Below are 24,615 nucleotides of genomic sequence, written 5' to 3'. Positions count from 1 at the left end.
GGACATTATTGAGTTAAAACAAATCAAAACCCAGCAGATTCAGGAAAAGGCTCTTTATCTCTCCATTAACTGTCTGCTAGTACAAGGAAGAGAGCTATTAATAGAGATTCTTCTTTACCCAAGAAATTTGTCTGCATAATAGGGTACCTATGTTTTCCAAACATCTCCTTATACCTTCCTGCTAATGTTCTTTTTCCCTTTTGTATCCTCCGAGTCCTACCCGTCTCCTTAGCTCATGTAAGTGTCATGTTGCCTCATTGTCTTTGGAATTTCCATGTCTGTGTGAATTCCCTGTGTGTGTGCTATTAAATTTGACTTTTTCCTATTAATCTGTGTCTAGTCAACTTGATCTTAGACCAGGTAGAAGGGTCTTGAAGGGCATAGGAAATTTTCAACAACAGTAAGAATTGTTCCATAAAACTTTTATTTCATACACACCTATACTCATACATCTATGTCCAGTGGGTCACAATATAAAATTTATTTCCTATTGTTTTGGTCAAAATGGTTTAAAAAAATGTTTATTTTATTTTTGAGAGAGAGAGAAAGAGTGCAAGCAGGGGAGGGACAGAGAGAAAGGGAGACACAGAATCTGAAGCAGGCTCCAGGCTCTGAGCAGCACAGGGCCCAACACGGCGTTCAAACTCACAAACTGGAGATCGTGACCTGAGCTGAAGTTGGACACTTAACTGACTGAGCCATTTAGGCACCCCTGGTCAAAACAGTCTTAAAGTCACTGATCTGGAACACTATAACTAGAAGCATTAAAATGGGTTAATTACAGATTCAATTTTTTAACAGATATAAGGCTATTTAGAATTTTAATTTTTTTTATATAAGTTGGTTAGTTATCTTTTGGTTAGTTGTGTTTTGGGGGGAAATTTTCCATTTCATCTGACTTTTCAAATTTATTTGCATAAAGTTATTCATAGTATCTTATCTTTTTTTAATATTTGTGGAATCTACATTAACATCTCCCTTTTCGTTTCATACTGGTCATTTGTGTTTTCTTTCTTTTTTTCCTGCCCAATCTTGCTAATGTTTATACTTTATTGTTACTATTTTTAAAAAATTTTGATTTGTTGATCTTATTGATTTCTTCTGTTGCATGTCTGCTCTCTATTTTATTGATTTCTGCCTTTATCTTTTTTCTTCCTTTTTATTATTTTCTGTTCTTTTTTTTTTAAGTTTATTTTTATTTATTTTGAGAGAGAGATAGAGAGCAAGCAGGGGAGGGGCAGAGAGAGAGGGAGAGAGAGAATCCGAAGCAGGCTCCATGCCATCAGCACAGAGCCTGATTCAGGGCTTGAACTCATGAACTGTGAGATCATGACCTGAGCCGAAATCATGAGTCAGATGCTTAACCAACTAAGCCACCCAGGCACCCGAGGTGCTGTTCTTTTTAAGATAGAAGCTTAAATCATTTATTTTCAGCTTTTCTAATATTTACATTTAAAGCTATAAATATCCCTTTAAGTACAACTTTGGCTACTTTCTATAAATTTTGACAGAATACTTACCTGTCAAGTCATTCCAAGTCATATGGTTTTAAGACTCCATAAAAACCTACATTTTGCTCCTTTTCCTGCTTCTATTCCTTACTAGGACCTGCACCCCCACTTTACACATGCCTTGTAATGCAAATAGCATATGTCCTCCTTGTAAGGGACAGGAGTTAATGATTTCTCTGGAATAGATAACATCTAAGGAAGGACCAGGTGAGAATGATCAGAGGAAGCTGTCATATGCATATTCCAGACCACAGATACTAGAGGGCTCAGCACCATGGCCCCCTGCCTCCAAGGAATAACACTTGGGCCCTCGACTATGTTCTAACTTGTTCTTGGATGCCTGAAAGGACAAATTCACTGGATCACAATCCTCAATAAAAACCCCCAGACCCTGAACAAAGATCAGACACATGCTCCTTTCCGTGTCTCCCAGATGCTTCATCTGTATCTGTTCTCTCTGTATGTTCAATAAAGTCTGCTCTCACTTCCTGCTGGTTTGCATTTGATTTCCATCCTTCACAAAGTCAAGGACCCTCTTCCTGCAGGACCCCATCTGGGTCTGGCCTGCTGGTGTCAATAATTCAATGGTTCTGTTTGATTTGTTCTATTTAATTTCTTTCAGCTTGAGGAGTATGGCAGCATAATTTTGTGACTATCAGAACAATAGTCACAATTTCCCAAATCATTTATTATTTAAAATATATCTAACAAAACATCTTTTGGCATTATCTTATGAAATAGCTTTTACCAGGAGACTGTGGTGTGACCCCAACAGGTGGAGGCGGCCATGCAGGCAGTGAAAGAATTTGCCCAAGGCAGAACAAAGGAGATAGCAATGTATTGAATACATTGTAAGGGAGTAGTGGGCAGGACAGCAAAGGAAAGTCTGCCAGGAGGCAGTGTTGGGGGGGGGGGGGGGGGAAGAGGTGGTTTCTATAGTTATGGGAGGGAGTGAGGAAGTATGGGAACATATGGAGTTTTCCTTTTTTGGTAACTATGCCCTATTGTAAGTAGCCCATTTGTCAACTGGGGCCTATGGCTATACTGAAGTGAATCACTTAATAAGCCTGTTTGCATTCAGCCTGGTGGTCGCTTGTGGGTCCTTTTACCTTCCTCGGTTTTCCATTGCTCAAACCTATTGCCTAAAAGCAGCCTTGTGGAAGCACATTTTGATTCTTCCCTGCTTCTATAAGAACTATGAAATGGCATCTCGAATTCTTCTTGTAAGATATGAGCTATTAAGTGTTGCTTATTCATAATGTCTGTGGGCAAATAAGGACATGACAATGAACCTCTTTTGTCTTAATAAAACTCAATATATTAAAACTTTCCAGAAAATTGAAATGCTATTATAATCATGGCAAAACATTAAGACAACCAATTAGAATTATGTACTTTTGATATAAAAGTGTACTTTCAGGGCACCTGGGTGGCTCAGTTGGTTAAGCTTCTGACTCTTGGTTTCAGCTCAGGTCATCATCTCACAGTTCATGGGTTTGAGCCCCACATAGGGCTCCACAGCTGGCAGCAAAGAGCCTGCTTGGGATTCCCACCCCCCGCCCCTCCCCCACTCACACTGACTCTGTCTCAAAATAAATAAATAAGGTTTAAAAAAAAAGTTTCTGCAGTCCAGTTACATCTGTAAGAATAGCTTTATTATGCCAAATAATCTGTTTTCCCAGAGGCATGGAGATAACAAAGATGCTTTCCTCTTTTCTTTTTGGGATGGGATGTCTCTCACCCACTGCTAGAAGGGCCTACATTCTCAAGGCTCAGCACTAGAATTGCATTAGCACTAAGAAAAAAGCCAAGCCCTGGAGACTCAAAATTTATAATATGAAAAGAGGGCAGAATAGAATTATTGACAAATGGAATGTGGAGCTGGGTTGTTTTGCCTCTCTAATTCTGAGTCATTTTATCACATATGAAATGTCCTATAAAGAGTAATTTAACCTCCTGATGTAGATATTGCTTGACTCATGGCACACAGTGGGATAAAAACTGGCCTAGTTAATTGCAGTACCAAATTTTTAGGAAGGAGCAGGACATGCTCTTGGTTGTTGGAAGTCAGAAAATTTGCTTCAGAAGACATCATTTTGCAGTCCTTTGATGCAGCATTTCCATATCTAGGGATTTGCTCTAAGGAAATAACTATTTACATTTGTGAAGCTTTAATTATAAGGATGTCTATCATAATATTGCTTAGAGTTCTATAAAAACTACAAAAACCCTAAATATTCTCAATTAGGTAATGTAAGTTTATTATATTGGAATATGATAAGGCCAAAAATGATGCTTCTGATGAATATTTCATTCTATAGAAAACATTCCTACTATATTTTAATTTGATTTTTTAATGTTTATTTATTTTTGAGAGAGGGAGAGACAGAGCATGAGCAGGGAAGGGGGAGAGAGAGGAAGACACAGAATCCAAAGCAGGCTCCAGGCTCTGAGCTGTCAGCACAGAGCCCAACATGAGGTTCGAACTCACAAAGATTTCATGCAAGATCATGACGTGAGCTGAAGTCGGACACTTAATCAACTGAGCCACCCAGGCACCCCTACTATATTTTAAAGATACAAATATTATATGTGATGTAATTCAATTTTTTTAAAGGGCACATGGTATATTATATACTGTATGCTTTGATAAAATACCAGAAGGGATAAATACCAGATGTTGACGGTTGTTATCTCTTGGAGTGGGGATTATAGGTGATTATATTTTTTGGCTTATCTGCAGTTTAAAACAACTTCTTAAAAAAAAGTCTATGCTTTTTGTTTGTAATACTGAAAAATAGAAGCTATTGCTTTATAAATTGCATTAGAGCAATTGAAAGGAGTGAATATGGACCCTTGCTGTGAGAATTTCCAGCTATCTGACTTGGATGACATTTAAAAAACTGTTTAATTGTTTTTGAATCACCTCATCTGCAGCATAGATAGGAAGGTATTCAACAGAATATTAACCATGATTATGGTTATCGAATATGGAAGAATCTGAGTATTTCCTTCTTGAGTTCAATCAGAGAAGCATACCAGTAGGAATGGGATGTATTACAGGGATTTGGCCTTACAAAATTGTGGGAGCTAGTTAAATAGCTTATACACGGAGGTTATCTCCGCATCCAGAGCTGGGCCTGATGTCAGTAGGGAAGGCAGTCAGGAAAGAAAGGGCGTGAAATGAGAGAGAGCAGAGACAAGCTGCAATCTGCAAGGATGAACTAAAAGCCACATCAGTTTCTCACCGACTTCACTGCTCTGACTTCAATGATAACTTGAAGAAGATACTTGTGCCTGTTGTCACAAAGCTAATGTGTACCTGGTAGGAGGTAGAAAGCCCAGAAGCCCAAGGAGGAATCCAGCAGGAACTAGAACAGCTGTGGGTCTGGCTGCTGTCTCACACCAAGGTGGGAGGCAGATCTGTGGTATCAGTCATGGTCTGCAACCACACCTGACTCTCCACAAACCAGGTAGAAATACACAGTTGACCCTTGAACAGAGGGGCCACTTATACCTGGGTATTTTACAGTAAAGTACTGTAAATGTATTCTCTCTCCCTTATGATTTTCTTAATAACATTTTCTTTTCTCTAGCTTACTTTAATTGTAAGAATACAGTATATATAATAACACATAACATGCAAAATGCATGTTAATCGACGGTTTATATTATCTGTAATGCTTCTGGTCAACAGTAAGCTATTAGTAGTTAAGTTTGGGGGGAGTCAAAAATTATAGGAGTGCTGGATGGCTCAGTCGGTTAAGTGTCTGGCTCTTGATTTTGGCTCAGGTCGTGATCTCATAATTTGTGAATTCAAGCCCCAGATCAGGCTCTGTGCTGACAGCACGGAGCCTGCTTGGGATTCTCTCTCTCCCTCTTTCTCTGCCCCTCCCCCACTTGCTCACTCTCTCTCTCTCTCTCTCTCTCTCTCTCTCTCTCTTTCTCTCTCAATAAATAAACTTAAAAAAATTATATGTGGGTTTTTGACTGTGTGGGGAGTGGGGGTGTTGGTGTCCCTAACCCGTGTTGTTCAAGGGTCAACTGGTACAACCAAATGGCGTAGAAGTATATTTCTGAGTATAAATAAACATGGCTTCTGGTTCCTTTCAAGCCCCACATAAGACTGTCTTGTGGCCACACAGGAGAAGGAATTCTAGCCATACAGCTTGACTAAGTTGATACAGTACAAGCTACCATGGCCTTTATTTGCTACTAACCCATGGGAGGACCACGGACAAGTTGCCTATCCTCTATGGCTCCCCAAACCTCTCCAAGATAATTAAAAAAGCAGCACTAGCCACTTTTTGTTTTGTATGTATGGGGTAAAGATGAGAAAGACTAGATTTGTAAAATTATTGGGTGAATGTTAGGATTAGTTCAGTATCATCATTTTAAGTTGTTTTATGTTTATTATTCTGTGACATAGGCCTTCCTCTGGAAATGCTGCTTTCTGTCAAGCCGACTATCAAAACGCATTAAATATGAAGATTTGATAGAAAAACGTACATATAAGCCAACAGTAACCCATAAGGTATGTCAGTCTTCCTAACAAGTAAATGAATACTTTGAGGTTTTCTCCCCAATGGGAAACAATGATAGTATGTCTCTTAATTATGTACTAAAACAATAACTCACTATTCTCTCTTCCATCAAGCTGCAAATATATAGCAAGCAGACTGTCTTTTATAATAATACTGCCCACTGAGCCTAAATACTACCCATTGTCATATGTCGAGTCGCTGCTATGTGTCATGTCCTGGCCAAATGGCTTTTAATACATCATATCTAATTTTCTCACTAACTGTGCAAGATAAGCATTTTTGCCAATCCAACGTGTGTGAAATAGTATTTAATTGTTTTAACTTATATTTCTCTAATACTAGTCTACTGATCGTTAGGTTACTTCTTCTCTGAATGGCTTATTTATATCCTTTGCTGAGTCCTGGCCCAGGCCATTACCAGCTGTATAAAATTGAACAAGTTATTTAAATCCTTTGCATCTAAGTTTCCTTATCTGTATAAAGAAATACATATAAAGGATTACTGTATAAATGTAGAGTAATTTTTAGGATAAAGTGTATTCATGTATATTAACTATTATTAATTCATAGCACATATGTTAATTGGCATTTGGATATAAATTCCCATTTGCTCTGTTATAAATATGTTCTCCCTGACAGTGGCTTGTCTTTAAACTTAATTTATAACATATTTTATCATATAGGAGTTTAACATTTTTATAATAATATATATCAGTACTTTAATGATTTCTATCTTTATAAAGAACTCATCTTTCCCTCAAACAATAAAACATTATGAGATACCTTCTTCCAGTTGTTTTAAATTCTTTTTAACGTTTATTTTTGAGAGAGAGAGACAGAGCGTGAGTGGTAGAGGAGCAGAGAGAGAGAGAGACAATCTGAAGCAGGCTGTATGCTCTGAGCTGTCAGCACAGAGCCAGATGCAAGGCTCGAACTCACAGACCGTGAGGTCATGACCTGAGCCAAAGTCAGATGTTTAACCGACTGAGCTACCCAGGCGCCTCTCTTCCAGTTTTAAAATTTTGAATTTCACATTTAGATATTTAATCTACCTGGAGTTTATTTTTATATGGTATGAGGAAGTACATATCTATTTTTTTTTTTTTTCATATAGATAGCTGAGCTAGGTCAGACCACAAGTGCTAGTATAGGTAAGAAGTCTGTTGAGAATGGTGACCTCACTTAGCTTGGGTTACTTTCTTGGTTGTTTAATAGTGACCCAGTCAACAACCAGGGCAAAGGATCATAGGAGGGTAAAAGCATGCTTTCGAGGAAACAGCTCTCCCAAATTTCTTTGTCACTGTGGAATTGCCCCTAAATACTTGGGGGTCTCAGCAGCCTGGGAGAGAAAAGTGCCAGAGGCTACAGAATCAAGACAACCCGCCTTTTATATCATCTTGGAGTTTAAGAGGGTTTTTGTGTGAAGTGTTACATCAACACTTAAGGATGACCTTGTGATCTCTTAAAGGTGTTGGTACAATGCATACTTTCTATTCCATTTCTAATTGGGCCTCCTTGATTTTTTCGTGCTGTGAGATGTGAGGTGACACAGTTGTCCCAACTCCATTTATTGACCAGTTCTCCCCATGATTGGTAACATGTCCCACACCAGAGACCTGCAAAAACCAATGTCTGTCTATGAATACAATAGCTAATGTAATCATTTATGTAAAACAGACAATTTCAGGGGCACCTGCATGGAGCAGTTGGTTAACCGTATGACTTTGCCTTAGGTCATGATTTCAAGGTCTGTGGGTTCAAGTCCTACATTAGGCTCTGTGCTAATAGCTTGGAGCCTGGAGCCTGCTTCGGATTCTGTGTCTCCCTTTCTCTCTGCCCCTTCCTCTCTCATGTTCTGTCTCTGTCTCTCTCTCAAAAATAAATAAACATTAAAAAAAGTTAAAAAAAAAACCAGACAACTTCAAATGTTGTCCATCTTGATTTTGGTTTGTGGATTCTAAATGTCCAAAGTTCAAATGATTCAGAGTTGAAGTGAAAGAAAACTAAATCCTTATTTTCCTTTTGATGACACATTCTAGTTTTTAAAGATTCATAACACAATCCAGAGCCTTTTTATACTGATGCCTAATTGTATGACATGGGCTCAGGACTTGGATTTGTGCCTTCTGATAAATATGGTGGTGTCAGATATCATAGCAGGTGATTATAATTGCAATAATTCTGTAGCCTTCTCACAGTAGGAAACTAAGTCAGTCTGTGAATTGGTCAGCAAACTCTCCAAAGGAAATTACTAATGTGAGAAGTGGAGGAATAAATGTGTGGTTATAGTCCAGTTTAATTTCCTGTGAACTGATTGCTTCCTTGGTAGTGGTCAATATGTGTGTCTCAGTGCCTTTGGGGAAGCATGCTCCTATGGTATTATGATGGATAATAAAAACACAGAATCCTGTGTCTCCCTCTCTCTCTGCCCCTCCCCCACTCATGCTCTGTCTCTCTCTGTCTCAGAAATAAATAAACATTAAAAAAAATAATAAAAAAAACAACAACACAGAATCCTGAAGAAGAACATTGCTAAATGGTATTTAAATATGGCTCTGGGATGAAAAAATGAGCTTGTGACATCTGACTAATAGGGAGATGGAGCATAGTGAGAATTATTCATAGTGGTCAATGAAAAGGCCAGGATGCACATTGAGCAGAGCAGCCAGCAATACTCGGGTGTTGTTTGCACACTGCTTCTCTAAGTGACAAACTGTAATCATCAAAGCCTCCTCAAAACTTTCCATTCACCAGGGCTGCTTAGGCTAGTATACAAGTGATATTTTTACAGATGGCTGTGTGCGGATCATACAGACGCCAGCAGCTGTGATGGGTCCCCACTGTGGCACGGATCTCCCAAGACATTCCATGTGGCTTCTTTGGAGTCCTCTATTATTTATTTATTTGGGGCATAAGATTTATCTTTGTGAGTGTTTTTCCAGAATTAATATACACCAATAACCTCTGCATGTCCTGAGTATCTCTAAGGTGATGTAGAGAGGAGAATCCAGGATCATGCTGGCTAGAGACAGGAGGCAGAAAGAGCCCAAAAGGGCTGAGAGTGAGCTGTTGAGCAAATAAGAGAAAATGCTTAATTCTGCTGAACTGAGATTCTCAACCTAGGGTCTGAACTTAGGGTTCTCAAACTTAGATTTCTGCAGAATCCCCTGGGAAGTTTGTTTACAATGCAGATTCACCCCCAATTCAGATTCACAGAGTCTGGAATGGACCCACAAATGTGCACATCCGAGGTGTTTCTGAAGTATGTGGTCTAGGAACTATATTCAGAGGAAATCCTCTACTGCTGGTGAGTAGTTGTATGTGTTGGGGGTTCATGAAAAAGGACTATGGAAAGGAACCATGCACCTGAACCCCCAACATAGTATGACAAATTGCACATCCAGACATGCCTGTGCATTTGATGAGGGAGCATAAGGCAAGCTGACAGGCCACAAACACCCTCCATACCCCCCACACCCAGATGGGATATGTGTGATACTCCTCAGGTACTCCTGGCTGCCCAAGAACAAAGGAAAGTGGAAAACAAATGGTTAACTGATAGAGATCACAGTTCTGTAGGACCTAAGTCTCCATCACCCCTCCATAGTGATGTGGGAAACAAAGGCAGAAGGAAATGACAGAATTAAATTTCTTTATCACCTGCATCCCATTGATAAATACTTGAGGCTGACAGAGTGAAACCTTTCTCCCTGAACTCCCTACTGTCTTAATGCTAATGGTTTGCTAGAGGAAAAAACAAACTTAGCTTGACAATAGCTAGACCTCCAGTATCCTGTGAGTCTTTAGTTTATGAAAATCTTGCTAAAGATTTCCCCTGGACTTTACCTCCCCACAACTCCATAGTATAAAACCAGTCTCTCCTCATGGTTCCAGGGCAGCTCTTCCTGCCCATGGGTCTTGTCCCCGTGCTTCAGTAGAATCTACCTGTTTACACCAAAGACAGCTTCAACAATTCTTTCTTGGCCATTGGCTCTGGGCCCCACAAACCCCACTATCACCCCAAAAACCTCATCACATTTTTCAGAGATAAAAATCTAGGGGCACCGGGGTAGCTCAGTCAGTTAAGCAGCCAACTCTTGATTTAGGCTCAGGTTATGATTTCAGGGTCATGAGATTGATCCACATGTCCAGCTCTGTATTGATAGCGTGGAGCCTGCTTGGGGATTCTCTCTGTCCTCTCTCTGCTCCTCCTCATGTGTGTGTGCACGCTTGCATGCTCTATCAAAATAAATAAACAAACTTTATTAACAAAAAAGAAGGAAAGAAAGAAAGTCCATACGTTTCCTCACATACTTGGAAGGATCCATGTCCCTCAGAAGTTACAAACCATGATAGCATGTAATCTCCACAAAGCGAATGATCGGACCTCTATTGCCACAGGTGTTTAACTTCTCTTCCAGATTACTGCCCCATATCCATCCAGCATCTCACACAAATATGAACATTCTTGGCCCTAGGAAGGCTCTGGTCGGAGACCATGTCTGGGTCCCTGTGACTCAGTTGTCAGTATTTAGAAAGTAACACAAAGGGACATCCTACTGAGATGGATAGGTAGCTTGTCTCTGCAAACAAAGATAGCAGTGCTGTTTTGTGCACTAGAAAGCCTTGTTAATGGCTTCCAAAGATAGCCAGAGGGGCATGGAGCTCCCCCAGGAGCTGCTTCTCCTCAGTCAGTGCCTGGGAAAGGACCCTCAGAGTCAAAGGTCTGATTAGAAGGAGGTCTTTCTAGTCCTCTGGCTTCAGTTCCAGAGCCCCCACAGCGCCTTGAGCTTCCAGAACCTTCCTCTCCTGTCCCTCAGGCTGTGTAAAACTGAAGAACAGCCTGGAGTTACAGTGTAAGGGCATCCCCATTGAGCATGCTAACCTTAACTTTGCCCTTAGCCATTTTTTTCATTTACCACATAACTTCTCAAGCATTTATTATTGTTAATTTCCATGAATTATTTTTTCAAACTGTTTAAGCAAGATAAAAGAGTCATAGAATTTAGTTTTTTTATTATTATTATTAATATTACCTTTGCACAAATGGGATGAGAGAAGTGTCCATAACCCTCTTCTGACTTGGAGGACTCACAATACGTATGCTTTTCAGAAAAAAAAAAATCTCGTAGGGAATATTACCAGAGTAACACGTTTTAAAACAAGACCAATGGAGGATTACCACCTTCATGGAAGTTATAGTTACATCCACAAGCTGTAGCAACAATCTCTGAAATTCAGATGTTTTATTACTCCTGAGTTAGAAATAACATTGACAGGCATAGTTAAAGATGTAGAAGAATATTTCTTTGTGTTTTCATTTTGTTTTGTTTCAGTTAGAAAAAGATATATTTTCTTCTTAACTAGCTGAGATTTCTCTCACCTCTAAGTAGAGGGTCTGTTATTTCAGGATTTTGATTTCCTTGACTTAGCACGGTGAGAAATAATGCACACCTCTGTATTAACATCCTTAAAAATCTTAAAATTTAGAGTAGGAAAAAAGTAGGAAGAGAATTTAACAAATTGGGTATGGAGCGTGAGTGTGAGGAGTGGCTTGATTGCCCTCTCTAACTCCCTGCTTCTTCCCACCAGCCTCCAACTAGGTAACTCAGCCTCTTCTTTACATAGAAGGTAGAGGTTCCCCATCATGTGACTTGCTCAGATTCCTTCCTACCACCTCCAGATCTGAGTATGTCTTTACCTCCCTCCCTCCTGTTTCAGGAATAGAGGACTTATCCTTCTTCTTGGCTTATGATTATATCCCTTTTGATTACTCCATGACTTTGGCTCCTCAATTTCCATTCATTTCTCTGCCTCCCCTGTTTCCTCTCTTCTGCCTATCTACATGTTTGCGTCTCCCTCACCCTTCATTTATTTTAAAGCTCCCCTGGTTCCCTGGCCCTTCACCTTCCATCCTTCCTGAAAGGCTGTATCTGCCTCTTCTGCACACCCTCACCCCAGACCCTACTGATACTGTTCACCAGTGAGACCCTAACTGCTAAATCCACTCCTCTCCTGCAGGGCATTTTCCCTGACTATTGCTTCTTGGCTTCTGTTCCTCCCCTGCCCTTGAGCACTGATATTCACCAGGGTCTCATGCTCCTTCACTCCCTTCATTTTCCCAAAGCGTTCTCAATTTCTCTAGTGACTTCAGCTGCCGCACACATGCTCCTGATGATTAAGTCTACACACATGACTTCAGTCTCTTTCTTAAGCATGAGGCACTCATCTCCAGCTACATCCTGGACACCTCCGTTTGCATCCTCCACGGGCGCTTATACTATACATCAACCCACTGTTTTCTCTCCATTCCTGGTCTCTGTGAAGAAGGCCACTCTCTGCTCTGCATCACAGGCCTGACTCCTTGGAGGCCTCTCCAGCTCCTTCCTTTCCTTCAGCCTCCAGATAGGCATCCCCAGTTCTTGCCAATTCTCTGGTTAAAATGTCTCAGTCCACCCCCACTTTCCCTTCCTGCCGACGCTACCTTGGGTCTAGCCCTCACTGTTTTTCACATGCAGATGTTTTCTGATAGATTTCCATTTTAGGTCTCACTTCTCACATAAGCTCTCTGTAGCTACAGCTGTGGGCAGGCCCCAATACCTTTGATGACTTCCTAATACACAATACATCCTACTCCTGAAATGGCATATTGGCTCTTTAGGATAGCATTCCATGTCTCTAACCACTATGATTCTTTCCCTCTCACTTCCTTCTCTATCAGAAGTAAGGCCAAGTTCTAATATCAGAGTATCAGAGGTACCCAGCTGGTGGCAAGCACTCCATCTGCAGATGGCAAGAGTAAGCTTATAAAAATGATACCACTCATTTCCCACTGTCTCTAAAAGTCTGCAACCTGGCAACCTGCTTCCATTTTACCCCTTCATTCTGTTTCTCTTAACATCTTTGTCATAGTCATAAGAATCTCCCAAAAGATGCCACAACTCTCTCTCCTCCTACTCCAGCTATCAGCCATGCTTCTGCCCCCGCCTCTGGAAGCACCAAACTTCACTTTTCTCTGATGTTTTCCCATCTATGTACCTTTCATATGGCTACTCCCCCTCCTCTGCCTGCTCTGCTGGGCAAACTCAATTGGTCTTCAAACCCCCTGTTGAAGCCACCTCCACTGTAGAATCTTCCCTGCTTTCCCCATAAAGGACATACTGCTCTCATGCCCTCATAAGGAATTACTGATGTGTTTGCTTTTCCTGCTACAGTATGACCTCCTTGAGATCAGAGATTATTTCTTATTAATCTTCCTATCCCTGGTGCCTGGCAGATAGTTGGAGCTCAATAAATGTATAAAGAAATGAATGAATGAGTGAAAGACTATCATTGTTCCAAGTGCCATGGCAGAGCAATAGGACTGGAACACAGAGCCCCCATCCTTCTGAGGGTTAAAAATAGTAGATGATGCAAAGTGAATATGTGGGGAACTCCTTAAGGCAGAGAGGGCAGTAGAATCAACTAGCAAATGGTGTTGTTGAGAGGAGGAGGCAATGTTTCAGGTTGCTTTGCTGGAGAAGTGGATAAAGTACACCAAAGATGGTTAACGGGGCTAAAATAAACTCTGGTCTCTAGCTTAGAGACCCCTCCTCCAGGTTCTTCTTCCTTTGTTTGCTGCATGCATGACCCCCCCCCCACACACACACACAAATATGGAGGCTGATAACTATAAATTACCCTTCCCACTCGCATTCGGGGCTCAGATCTTTGGAGAAACAGTCTCCTCTGAGCCCGCCGGTGTTACATAAATCTCCAATCCACCAAGATCTCCGAGTGCTGCTTGGTTTTTCTGCCAGTGTTCCAGCCTGGTTCCGTAACAGCTTCACATTCCAAGCAAGAGTCATCCCCATTCCTCTTTTCCTCCTTCTCCAGCTTCTGAATCATCAGGCTAGAAAGACTCCACAGCAAATTGACTTATCCCACCCACACACCCCAGTAACCTGTCTAGAAGACAGGTTCTCATCTTGAGATGAGGTTCTCATCTCAAACAGGCTGACCTGGGGTGTGTGAGTTGCTTGTTTATGTTTTCTTGTCTCAGTTAAGTTCTTATTCTAATTGGGCTTCATGAAACCGCTCCTTCTTATTCAAATTTACACTTATGTAGAAACCCACTGAGGGGCGCCTGAGTGGCTCAGTGGATTCATCCGACTTTGGCTCAGGTCATGATCTTATGGCTCATGAGTTAAGAGTCCCACATTGGGGTCCGTGCTGACAGCTCAGAGCCTGGAGCCCATTTCAGATTCTGTGTCTCCCTCTTGCTCTCTGCCCCTCCACCCTCATGCACCATCTCTCTCTCCTCCAAAAATAAATAAACATTAAAGAAAATTTTTTTAATTAAAAAAAAAGAAATCCACTGGATGCAAGCCATTATCTTTTCTATTGCTTGCCATTCCTATTTACTAAATTACTGATTTAGTAATTAGTAAAGATACTGATTCTCATCTATACTCTCCCATTATATAGTCTCTATTTCCAAACACTAGCAATTTACTCTTTTAAATGTTTCCTATCTAATACCTCTGAATTTTCCCCTATGTGTTTCCTAGAGATTCTTTCTTGCTTCTCTCCTGTGCCTACACTTCAATAGAGGCTTTATATTCTCATTTCATCATAGTCTCTGCCTGCCTATACAGGATTCTTGATTTTTCATACTTTCATAGCTCTGAGAGCTTTCCTTTCAATAAATTATTCATTCATTCGCCTAATACAGATTGAGTATTGAGTTACTTAATTTTTGTATTGACTCAGCATACAACTAGGAAAAAAGAAAAAGAAATAACTCTAGGTATCTTAAACAGAGGAATTTGATTTAGGGAATTGGTTACAAAAGTGTTGGAAGGAGTAGAGTGGGTAAAGCTAAAAACATGACGTATTGGGGCGCCTGGGTGACTCAATTGGTTGAGCATCCGACTTCGGCTCAGGTCATGATCTCGTGTCCGTGAGTTCCAGCCCCGCGTCAGGCTTCATGCTGACAGCTCAGAGCCTGGAGCCTGCTTCAGATTCTGTGTCTCCCTCTCTCTCTGCCCCTCCCCCACTCATGCTCGCTCTCTCTCTCTCTCTCTCTCTCTCTGTCAAAAATAAATATAAAAAAAATTTTTTTAAAAAGACATTACATATCAAGTGTTGATAAGAATGTGGAGCAACTGGAATTCCCATGTACTGCTGGTAGGAATGTAAAACTATACAACAATGGAAAATTACTTTGCTATTTCTTAAAGAGTGAGATATACAACTACCATATAATCCAGTCATTCCAAGCTTAAGTATTTACCCAAGAGAAATGAAAGAAGATACCCATACAAAAACTTGTACACAAATGATCATAGCAGCTTTATTTGTAATAGCTTAACACTAGAAACAAATGTCTGCCAAAAGGTGAATGACAAACAAACTGTGATACATATAAACAATAGAATACTATGTAGCAACAAAAAAGGAATAAAAGATTAAAATATGTAACATAGGTCATTTTAATTGTGCTGAGTGAAAGAACTCAGATTTTAAAGAAGAAAATATTCTATGATTCCATTTATGTAAAATTCTAGAAAATGCAAGCTATGATGACAAGAAGCAGATCTGTGGTGAGGGAAAAAGAGGGAGAGATTACAAAAGAGCATGACAAACTTTTGTAGCATGAGAAATCACATTTGTTATTTTTATTGTGATGATGATATCACAGTATATACTTAAGTTAAAATTTATCAGATTATAAATACATGTGGTATATCTCAACAAAACTGTAAAGGAGTTGAAAGGAGTCTGGAATTGAAAAATTGAAAAATGGTAAATGGTGACATTACCCAGAGATTAGCAACTGCAGAAAGCTCCCATCCACCCCTAGGGTTGGAAAATCATAAGGAAAAATGATGTTCACAGAGCCTGTGTTCCTTGACCACTAAGACTAATGGGGTCTCCACAAGAGCTACTGTTTCAATTACCACCTCTACTTCTCTCCAGGAATCCAGGAGCACACACTCTCATTACACCACAGGACCTGGGGAGTATGAAGTTATGTATAAATGCTTCTGCTTGTGAAGTGCTCATGGAGTCTAGGAGAGTTGCATCTGCAGGAGGCATCACCCAAAGCAGAAAAAAAATGGCTCTCCCTTCTGTCTTTCAAATTCCTCCCATCCTTTTCTACCAATGATAGAAACTAAGAGGAAGCTAGCTGGGAAGAAAGTTTATTTTGCAGGTTTCTAGCTCTCCCTGATCAGAGGGGAATAAGGAAAGGCACTTAAGGAGCTGAAGGCCAATGGACAAGTAACTCACCCAACTGTCTGATATATTACTCTTGGCAGAGGAAAATATAAAATGAGTAAAGCCATGGTTCTTACTTTTGTGGATCTTGTCTCTTAGCACTTCCTGGCTCTCCTGAGATTACATGGCTCTCCCATCCCCTGCCTCCACTAAATAGCCCACTATAAGAGCAGATGTAAAGGCCACGAGAAAAGCACAGGATATAGGCATAGAAGGTGGGAGGCAAAGAAAGAGTGTATTCAGGTGAGTGGGGACAGTGCTAGCAGATCGGAAAGGCTGGCCTTTTCTACCACCAAACAGCTTTTTGGAGGCTTTTACAGCCAGCCTCTGAAATAAACCTGTCATTACTTTCTGTGAAACCCTGCTAGAGAGATAGAAGCCCTCAAACATTAATTCTCATACCTGCGTCTTAATTTGCTTTAGACTCAGAGGTTCTTGAAGGACACTAGGTGCCACTGAAGATCTCAGAAAGCTATGCTTTGAACACAGAAACTTATAATCAATTTTGAAATTACATTTTTTATATCCTACAGATTAAAGTTCAGTTCCTTAAAAGCCTGCTGAGTTTTTTCATAATAACCATTTACAAAGTGGGAGCTAATTTAATGTGGAAAGGAGGAGGAATTTTTAGTGTAATTTTCAGCATTCACTTCTGTTTCAAATGGTGTGGGAGCTCCACTTGTGAGTTCATGTATTTAAAAAAAATATTTCATTAAATTCACTTGACACTGACAAATCCACTGGTTACAGTCTTTTCAGTAATGCCTAACAAAAGAAACACTTCGGAAAAATAAATGTAATAAGATAAAGAAGCTGCGTTTTCATGTATGTAAGTTCAGATGTTTAAATGTGAACCCACATACTCATAATAGTGTTTGGAGTTGAATAAAGTTTTAAAATTTAGTTTTAGTTATACAAGTAATTCATAAATAGCCAATGTGGTCATTCAAAAGTACAGATAATGGAAAAGATTTTATGATTCCCTCATAATCCCATTTGTCTAGAATCACTGCTCTTTGTGTGTTTGTGTGGAATCCTACCCTTTCTCTTTGTGTTACCTACATACGCACTCATGGGACTGCAGGAGCCATTTTGAAAAAACTTGTATGTAAGTGTAGGTTAGTCGATTACAAAATTGGCTGTATACTTTTCAGCCCCTTTCATTGAGAAGTGGAGTTTATTTTCCCACCCCGTGAATCCAGTGATGTTGTGCCAGTTCCAAACTAGAAGACTGTAGCTTCTACACTCACTGCCTTGGAACTCTGAAACCAGTATGGGAAAAAAACCTGGGCTAGCCATCTGGAGATAGACCACATGGAAAGGGGTCCCAGACACCGAGTCTGCTTACCAGATGAATGCAAATGTCTGAGTGAGCCCAGCTGAGATTAGTTGACCCAGCCCAAACCATAAGAATTGCCCAGTTGAATGCAGCCCAAATTACTGACCTGTATAATTTTGAGCTAAATATATTGTTTTAAACAACTAAGTTTGGAGACTGGGCTGTTATTGGTTGAGGAAAACTAATACTAGATAGTAGTTCTAGTAGTTCTATTGTAGTTCTATAACTGTTTTTCTTTACTCACTATGTTACAAAGAGTTTGACTTGTCAATACAGATAGATCCATCTTATTCTTTTTAAGAGTTGCATACATTTCCATATTATGGATATTCTACAGTTTAATATTTTCTCTATGTTAGACATTTAAGTTGTGCCTGCCTGCCTCCTTCTTTCTCTCCCTCCCCTTTCTTTTTCTGTATTATATCTGTATAGTTGTTGTATAGTTACCCCACTCTGTCTTTTCTTTGATAATATTGGTTATCTTTTTCATATAGATATTTTTAAAATATAATAAAATTTATCAATCTTTTCCTTAATGGCTTCTCTATTCTAAATTTTGCTCAAGAACAGTGTTCCAATCAAATATATACTCTATTTCTTTCTAATACAGAATTTTATATAAGCGCCCCTGTGTATTTATGGGTATATTAGGCTTAATTCATTAATCCTCTGAAATTATTTTAAATTTATAGTGTGAAATAGGGATTTTTTTTTGCCAACTAGATTGCTAATTGTTTTTTTTAAAGATTTTATTTTTAAGTAATCTCTGCATACAATGTAGAGCCCGAACTTACAACCCTGAGATCAAGAATCACATGCTCCACCAGGTGCCACGTGGATGGACAGTTGTTCTAAACACCATTTAGCATAGTTCATCATTTTGCACTGATTTGAAATAAACACTTTTACTCTGTATTTAAATGATCTGCTTCAAGACTCTGTTCCAGTCCATTTATCTATTATTGTCTGTTACCAGATCAATAACAAAATGACTACAACAATATAACAATTACTACTGCTTTATAGTACATTTTGACATTGGCAGAGTATCTTTTTGGCAAAGTATAGTTTGAATATTTTCTCTCTGGAAATGATTTGAGAGTCAGTTTTAAAATTCCATGAAAAAGGAGTTTTGGAATTTTAATAAGGATTACACTAACTTTATAGATTAATTTGCCATCAGTTGAACTTTTAACAACATTGACTCTTGTCCTCAACGATCATGATATGTCTTTTCTTAATTCACATATTTCCTTACGTCCTTCAGTAAAGTTTTGTAGTTTTCTTTTTTATTATATTGCATACTTATTCTTTGGCTTAGTCCTCAGAATTGCATAGTTTTTAAGGCTATTTACATTTCCTAATAAATTTTTAAATGTGTTTTTATTTTTTTAAGTTTATTTAGAGAGACAGAGAGCACGTGTGAGTGAGTGCACGTGGGAGGGGCAGAGAGAGAGGGAGAATCTCAAGCAGTCTGCACACTGTAAGTATGGAGCCCAATGCAGAGCTGGAACTCACAAACCACGAGATCATGACCTGAGTGGAGATCAAGAATTGGACACTTAACCAACTGAGCCACTCTGGCGCCCCACCTAATACATTTTAAAATTTATTTTTGTTTATGTTCAAGAGAATTATTCCTGAAAATAGTTTTGTTTTGTTTTGTTTTGTTTTGTTTTGTTTTGTTTTGTTAATTAGGCCATTTTGGTAAACTCATTCATTCTACTAATTTGCCAGTTGATTCTTTTGGATTTTCTGGGTAGATAATCGTATCATTTGAAACTGAGAGTTTCTAACTTTCATTACACTTTTCATTTCATTATTTTACTTTTGGAGGGCTCCTGAACTGACTAACCCTCCCACTCCCCCATGTGTTTGTATTAGTCTGCTCAGGCTACCATTCTGAAGACTACAGTCTGGGTAGCTTAAACACCAGAAATTTATTTTCTCACAGTTTGGAGTCTGGAAGTCCAGGATGAAGTGCTAGCAAAATGTATCGGATGAGACGTCACTCCTCAGGTTGCAGACAGTCCCTTCTCACTGTGTCTTCTCCTAGCCCTTTCTTTGTGTGCTCTCAGAGAAAGGATTCTGGTGTCTCCCTCCTCTTATAAAGACACCAGTCCTGGGGCGCCTGGGTGGCTCAGTCAGTTAAACATTCGACTTTGGCTTGGGTCATGATTTCGCAGTTCGTGAGTTTGAGCCCCACGTTGGGCTCTGTGCTGACAGCTCAGAGCCTGGAGGCTCCCCCTCCCCTACTCGCACTCTGTATCTCTCTCTCTCTCTCTCTCTCAAAAATAAAAGATTAAAAAAAAAATTTTTTTTTTGAATAAAAAATAAAGATACCAGTCCTATCAGATTAGAGCCCTATCTTTATGCTTCATTTGGGCTTAATTATCTCCTTAAAGGCCCGGTCTCCAAATATAGCCACACTGGGGATCAGGGCTTCAACATACTCCATTTCTGGGATATCAGCATAATCCAATTTCTGAATTAGCATTAAAAATAATATTTTTAGGGGCACCTGGCTGGCTCAGTTGGTGAGGCATGTGACTCTTGATCTCAGGGTTTTGAGTTCCAGCCCCATGTTGGGTGTAGAGATTACTTAGAAATAAAATCTTTTTAAAAATAATGAGTTAAAAAATATTTCTGTTTTTTATTCTAAATATCTGAGAAATAATGTGTGAAAAATGTACAAAATAAAATTAATTTGATATAAACCAGAGTTATTACATAGGTTTATTTGAAAAATGTATGTTTGTGCATAGATCACTTAGTTCATGGTAGAGATAGGCCAAATATTTAAACAATACTTATTGATTGATAGTAGAACTGCCACAAACCTTTGCTAGTATGTGTGTGTTGTGTCTAAAATGTCCATAAGTAATTGTGTTTTAATATCATATAGATAAGTGGTTTATGTTCAAAAAGCAATCATTCATTTTTTTCCCATTCGTTCAGTAAAGACTTGCAGTTGGGAAGTGGGTGTATTTCAATACAAAGATATCATCTCTTCCTGGTGTTTGAAGACCTTAGTTTATTCTCCTTGAACTAAAGTGGTAAATACTGTAATAAATAGAAATCTCTATTTTCTTGCTGGCTTAAGGAAGTAGGCAAAATATTATTGCTATACAGTAGTTTATAATTCCCACTCTCTTATGAATTAGAATTTTTTGGCAAAATACCACATTTTAAGTCATAATTAAACAGTTTATGTGTTTATTCTGAGTGACTCCCACACAAAATTATTCTTAAAACTTTCATTAACTGAAAAAAATGATATAAGATGACTTAGGTAAAGTATTAACGTGTTTTAAATACATTGTAAACATTCAACAATTGTTAGTTGCCTCCTAATCCTTAAAAGAGCAAAAATTAAATATATGCATAATGAAAAAAAGATATTTATTTGATATATGCCTTATACAGGTTGTACTTTTTGCAAGACTGCAGACTTCATTCTTTCTCCTTTCTATTCCATATCCAATCTCAAAGAGGCTGTTAAATTTTTTTTATTATTGAAATATAGTTAACACACAATATTATATTAATTTCAGGTGTACAACATAGTGACTTGACAACTCTATACCTTACACAGTGTTCCCCACAGTACCGTCTGTCACCATATGACATTAGTATAATATTATTCATTACATTCCTTCTGCTATACTTTTCATCCTATGACTTATTTATATTGTAACTGGAGGTTTGTACCTCTTAATTCCCTTCCCCTATTTCTCCCACTCTTTTACCCTCTTCCTTTCTGGCAACTACCAGTTTGTTTTCTGTATTTATAAGTCTATCTGTTTCTAGGTTTTGTGGTGGTTGTTTGTTTTATTTTTTAAGATTTCACATGTAAGTGAAATCATATGGTATTTGTCTTCGTCTTATATCACTTAGCATAATACCCTATTATAAGATGCCCATACTATGCAAAGCAATCTACAGATTGAATATATTCCCTATCAAGGAAGGTCTTTTTAGAAAAAAGTGAACACATTGACTAAAATCCCACACTTTTACAGACATGACTGGATTCAGATATCCTTGAGTCCAAATCCCTGCTCTGCATTCATTATGGTTTGGTAACCTTGGCAAGTTCCTTATTGTCTCTCAGCCTCAATTTTCCCATTCATAAAATTAGGATAATCATACACTCCTTACGGATCTTCTGTGAGAACTACATAAAATAACCTAAGTGAAATCCTAAATAGAAGCTCAGTAGATGACATGTTATTATTGTTGTTATTATTATTGTAATTAAACACTCATGTTTCCTTATATGCTGGTTTTATTTGAAATATTTAACTTATTCATAGAAAGGCGTCTGGACAAACCTTAAGGAGTCTAATTTCTAACTATGCTTTTTAAAATATCTACTTGAACTTTTGAGTTTCTTGTAATATTATATCCAGGACACCAAATTTTGTTCTCAGATGCACCAAAGACTATAAAACATCCTTTGTTAATGGTGGAAAATAAACAGCTTCTTAGGAAATAGGACTTCGTCACACAAGAGTGTATAGATTTATATCCAGTTCTTTGATTAAAAAAAGAGAAAACGCCTTTCTAGAGTCAGAAATGTTTCTCAAACCACTATAGAATAACAATTATGACTCTCCACTTTTTATTTTTATTGCTGGATTGAAAAAGATGATTCTCTACAATGCCTACCCCAGGAGGAATTATTCCACAAATAAGGGCCCAGCGTGACATTTATGAGAAAGCCAGTGTCCTCCTGTGCAAAATTGATTGGTTCTCAGCCAACGGGCTCCCGGGCATTGCAAACAAAGGCACCTTCTCCACTGGGACCTATCAGATGCAGGGCAGAGTATTGCCTCTGCCTTTGGAACTTCAGGAAATGCTCAACTCCTATCTGGGCAGCACACATCTGTGGCCAGCAAAGAGGAACCTGGCTTTGAAAATGAAACAACTTCCTCCTCAATTCGTTTCCATCTTGGCCATCTATTGCTTCTGCATGCTACAGATTCCCTCCTCAGGTAAGGAGATCCCTTCATCAGACCCTCAGCTGGGCTGAGCTCTAACCCTTGATCCCTCAGGGTGGTTCTGGGTCCTGGAAGGAGTCCAACATAATCCCCTCACCTACCTCCATTTCCACCCTTTTGAAATGGCTTCCCATTTGTCCCTAACCTTTAAGAGAGGGTGGACAGAACTAGATGCTGCAGCCTTTTACCGAAGGACATGACTCCCTTGTGGAACTGTCGTTAAACAGCTTCTGACTTAGGGCTGTCCCAAAGATGAGCTGCTAAAACTGTGAGGGATATGAGTTGGAGACCCCGATGTCTTAGCCATCTGTGTTCCTGGAATTCTGAAGAGAGAATACAGTAAAATTGAGTTTACAGACATGAGGACTGGGGATTGAGGGACAGTTGGAGAGGGGCGGGAAAGGAACGCAAACAGGAAAAAGGAATATTTTCATGGCCTTTCTGTGGGCTCCCTGGAGGCAGGACCCCAGACAGAGCTGTGGAGGCCCCAAGTCTTAGTGGGCTTGGGCGCTGTCTGAGGATCTGACTGGACAAGGCTATTGCTTCACCAGCTTCTGAGAAACCAGTACCTTTACAGGGAACCAAGGGTGGGATATGGGATCAGTAGTCGGAATGCATTACCAATTTCAAGGTAATTCACCAAATGATACAGGGAGGCATGTGGTGGCAGCTCCAATTGGAAATGTGGACTATTTCAAAATTTCAGTCTTTTCCATTAGAATTTTGATTTAGGGGTGTAGAAAAGTTTTGAAAATATATTCAAACAGAAAATATATTTCAAACAGTATGTTTGTTTTGCTGTGTCTTACAGTATAGTCACAAAACCTAGACATTGCAAGGAACCTTAGAGGTCATCTAATTTAACCTTTCATGGCAAGCAGGGATCTATGATTTCCCTGTTTGATTACTTTCAGTGACACCCAACTCACTACCAGCCTAAGAGAGCCAGTAACTGCCTCTTCTTGGGTCCAATAGAATCTTGTTTATATTACACTTTGGGGAATTTGTTATTACCTTTTATTTATCTATCTATATATTTATATCGACCTCCCCCTTTTTCCTATTTAAGTTTTTTTGTTTCCCGAGGATAAGGTTCCTATGGTCTTTATCATTTGTACTGTTAACACAGAACCTGTTAATAAATCCTTATAGGATTGGTTCAAATTACTTTGCATTTTTGAATGGCTCCAACCATCAAAAATTTCTTTACACTAAACTGAAATCTGATCACGTGTAACTTGTAACCATTAACCTGAGTTATTATGTATACACTCTTGAGCCAAATATTCCCTGTCCCACATTTAAAAAAATCTAAGTTCAGGGTTTTACATTTATCCCATTAATTTCACCTCTCCAACTGATTCCTCCAATTTCTGTATTAGCTATTCCCCCAAGTATTGCATCGTGTACAAATGAGATGGAGACTTCTTTTAGGCCAGGTAAAGGCTGACTGGCATAGGGTGCAGCTGTGTGCTGGTAACACCCTTGCCCAGACCTACCCCTGAAAAGTCTGATGAAGCAGAAGAACAAGTATCTGTACTTCTTGAAAGTTCCTAGACTGACTCTGATGCACACACTTTCTTGACACCATCTCCTAATATGCTATCTCCATAAATTCCATAAAAATACAAATTAAGTTTTTCCCTCTTGAGTTACTAACTCTTATGTTGGTAACTCCTGGTAAATTAAAAAAGGAATTGTGTTTAATTAATTTTAGTACAAATCTCACATTTACTGTTGTAGGTAGAAATGTGTTTTCTTTGTAAATCCTTTTTAAAATATTGTATTTCTAGAATCTCTGTATGGTTTTCAACGTAAAGATTTAAAAGTTAATGCTATGAACTTTTCTCTCTAATTAATATTTTTGTGATTTCTCATAATAGGATTTCCTCGACCTCTAGCTGATCCTCCAGATGACTTGGATATCATGCAGCTTGAGGTACGCTGCTATTCAGTAA

General features: G+C 39.0%; 1 protein-coding gene across 5 annotated transcripts in view; it reads left to right on the top strand.

Moving 5' to 3' along the window:
- The first annotated feature begins 205 nt into the window (after positions 1-205).
- The window catches only part of NMS (neuromedin S), a 33,875-nt gene continuing 9,465 nt past the window's right edge, over positions 206-24,615 (top strand). For all 5 annotated transcript variants that reach the window (XM_043603157.1, XM_043603156.1, XM_043603154.1 and 2 more), the window contains exons 1-4: positions 206-237; positions 5,941-6,045; positions 22,305-22,651; positions 24,541-24,596. In XM_043603157.1, the coding sequence (XP_043459092.1) occupies positions 22,318-22,651; positions 24,541-24,596 (390 nt within the window). In that variant the 5' untranslated portion in view covers positions 206-237; positions 5,941-6,045; positions 22,305-22,317. The remainder of the gene's footprint in view (positions 238-5,940; positions 6,046-22,304; positions 22,652-24,540; positions 24,597-24,615) is intronic.

Source organism: Prionailurus bengalensis, chromosome A3 (assembly GCF_016509475.1).
Source record: "Prionailurus bengalensis isolate Pbe53 chromosome A3, Fcat_Pben_1.1_paternal_pri, whole genome shotgun sequence".
Lineage (NCBI taxonomy): Eukaryota > Metazoa > Chordata > Mammalia > Carnivora > Felidae > Prionailurus > Prionailurus bengalensis.
The sequence above is the reverse complement of the archived record's forward strand: the minus strand, read 5'-3'. Positions and strand labels throughout refer to the sequence as shown.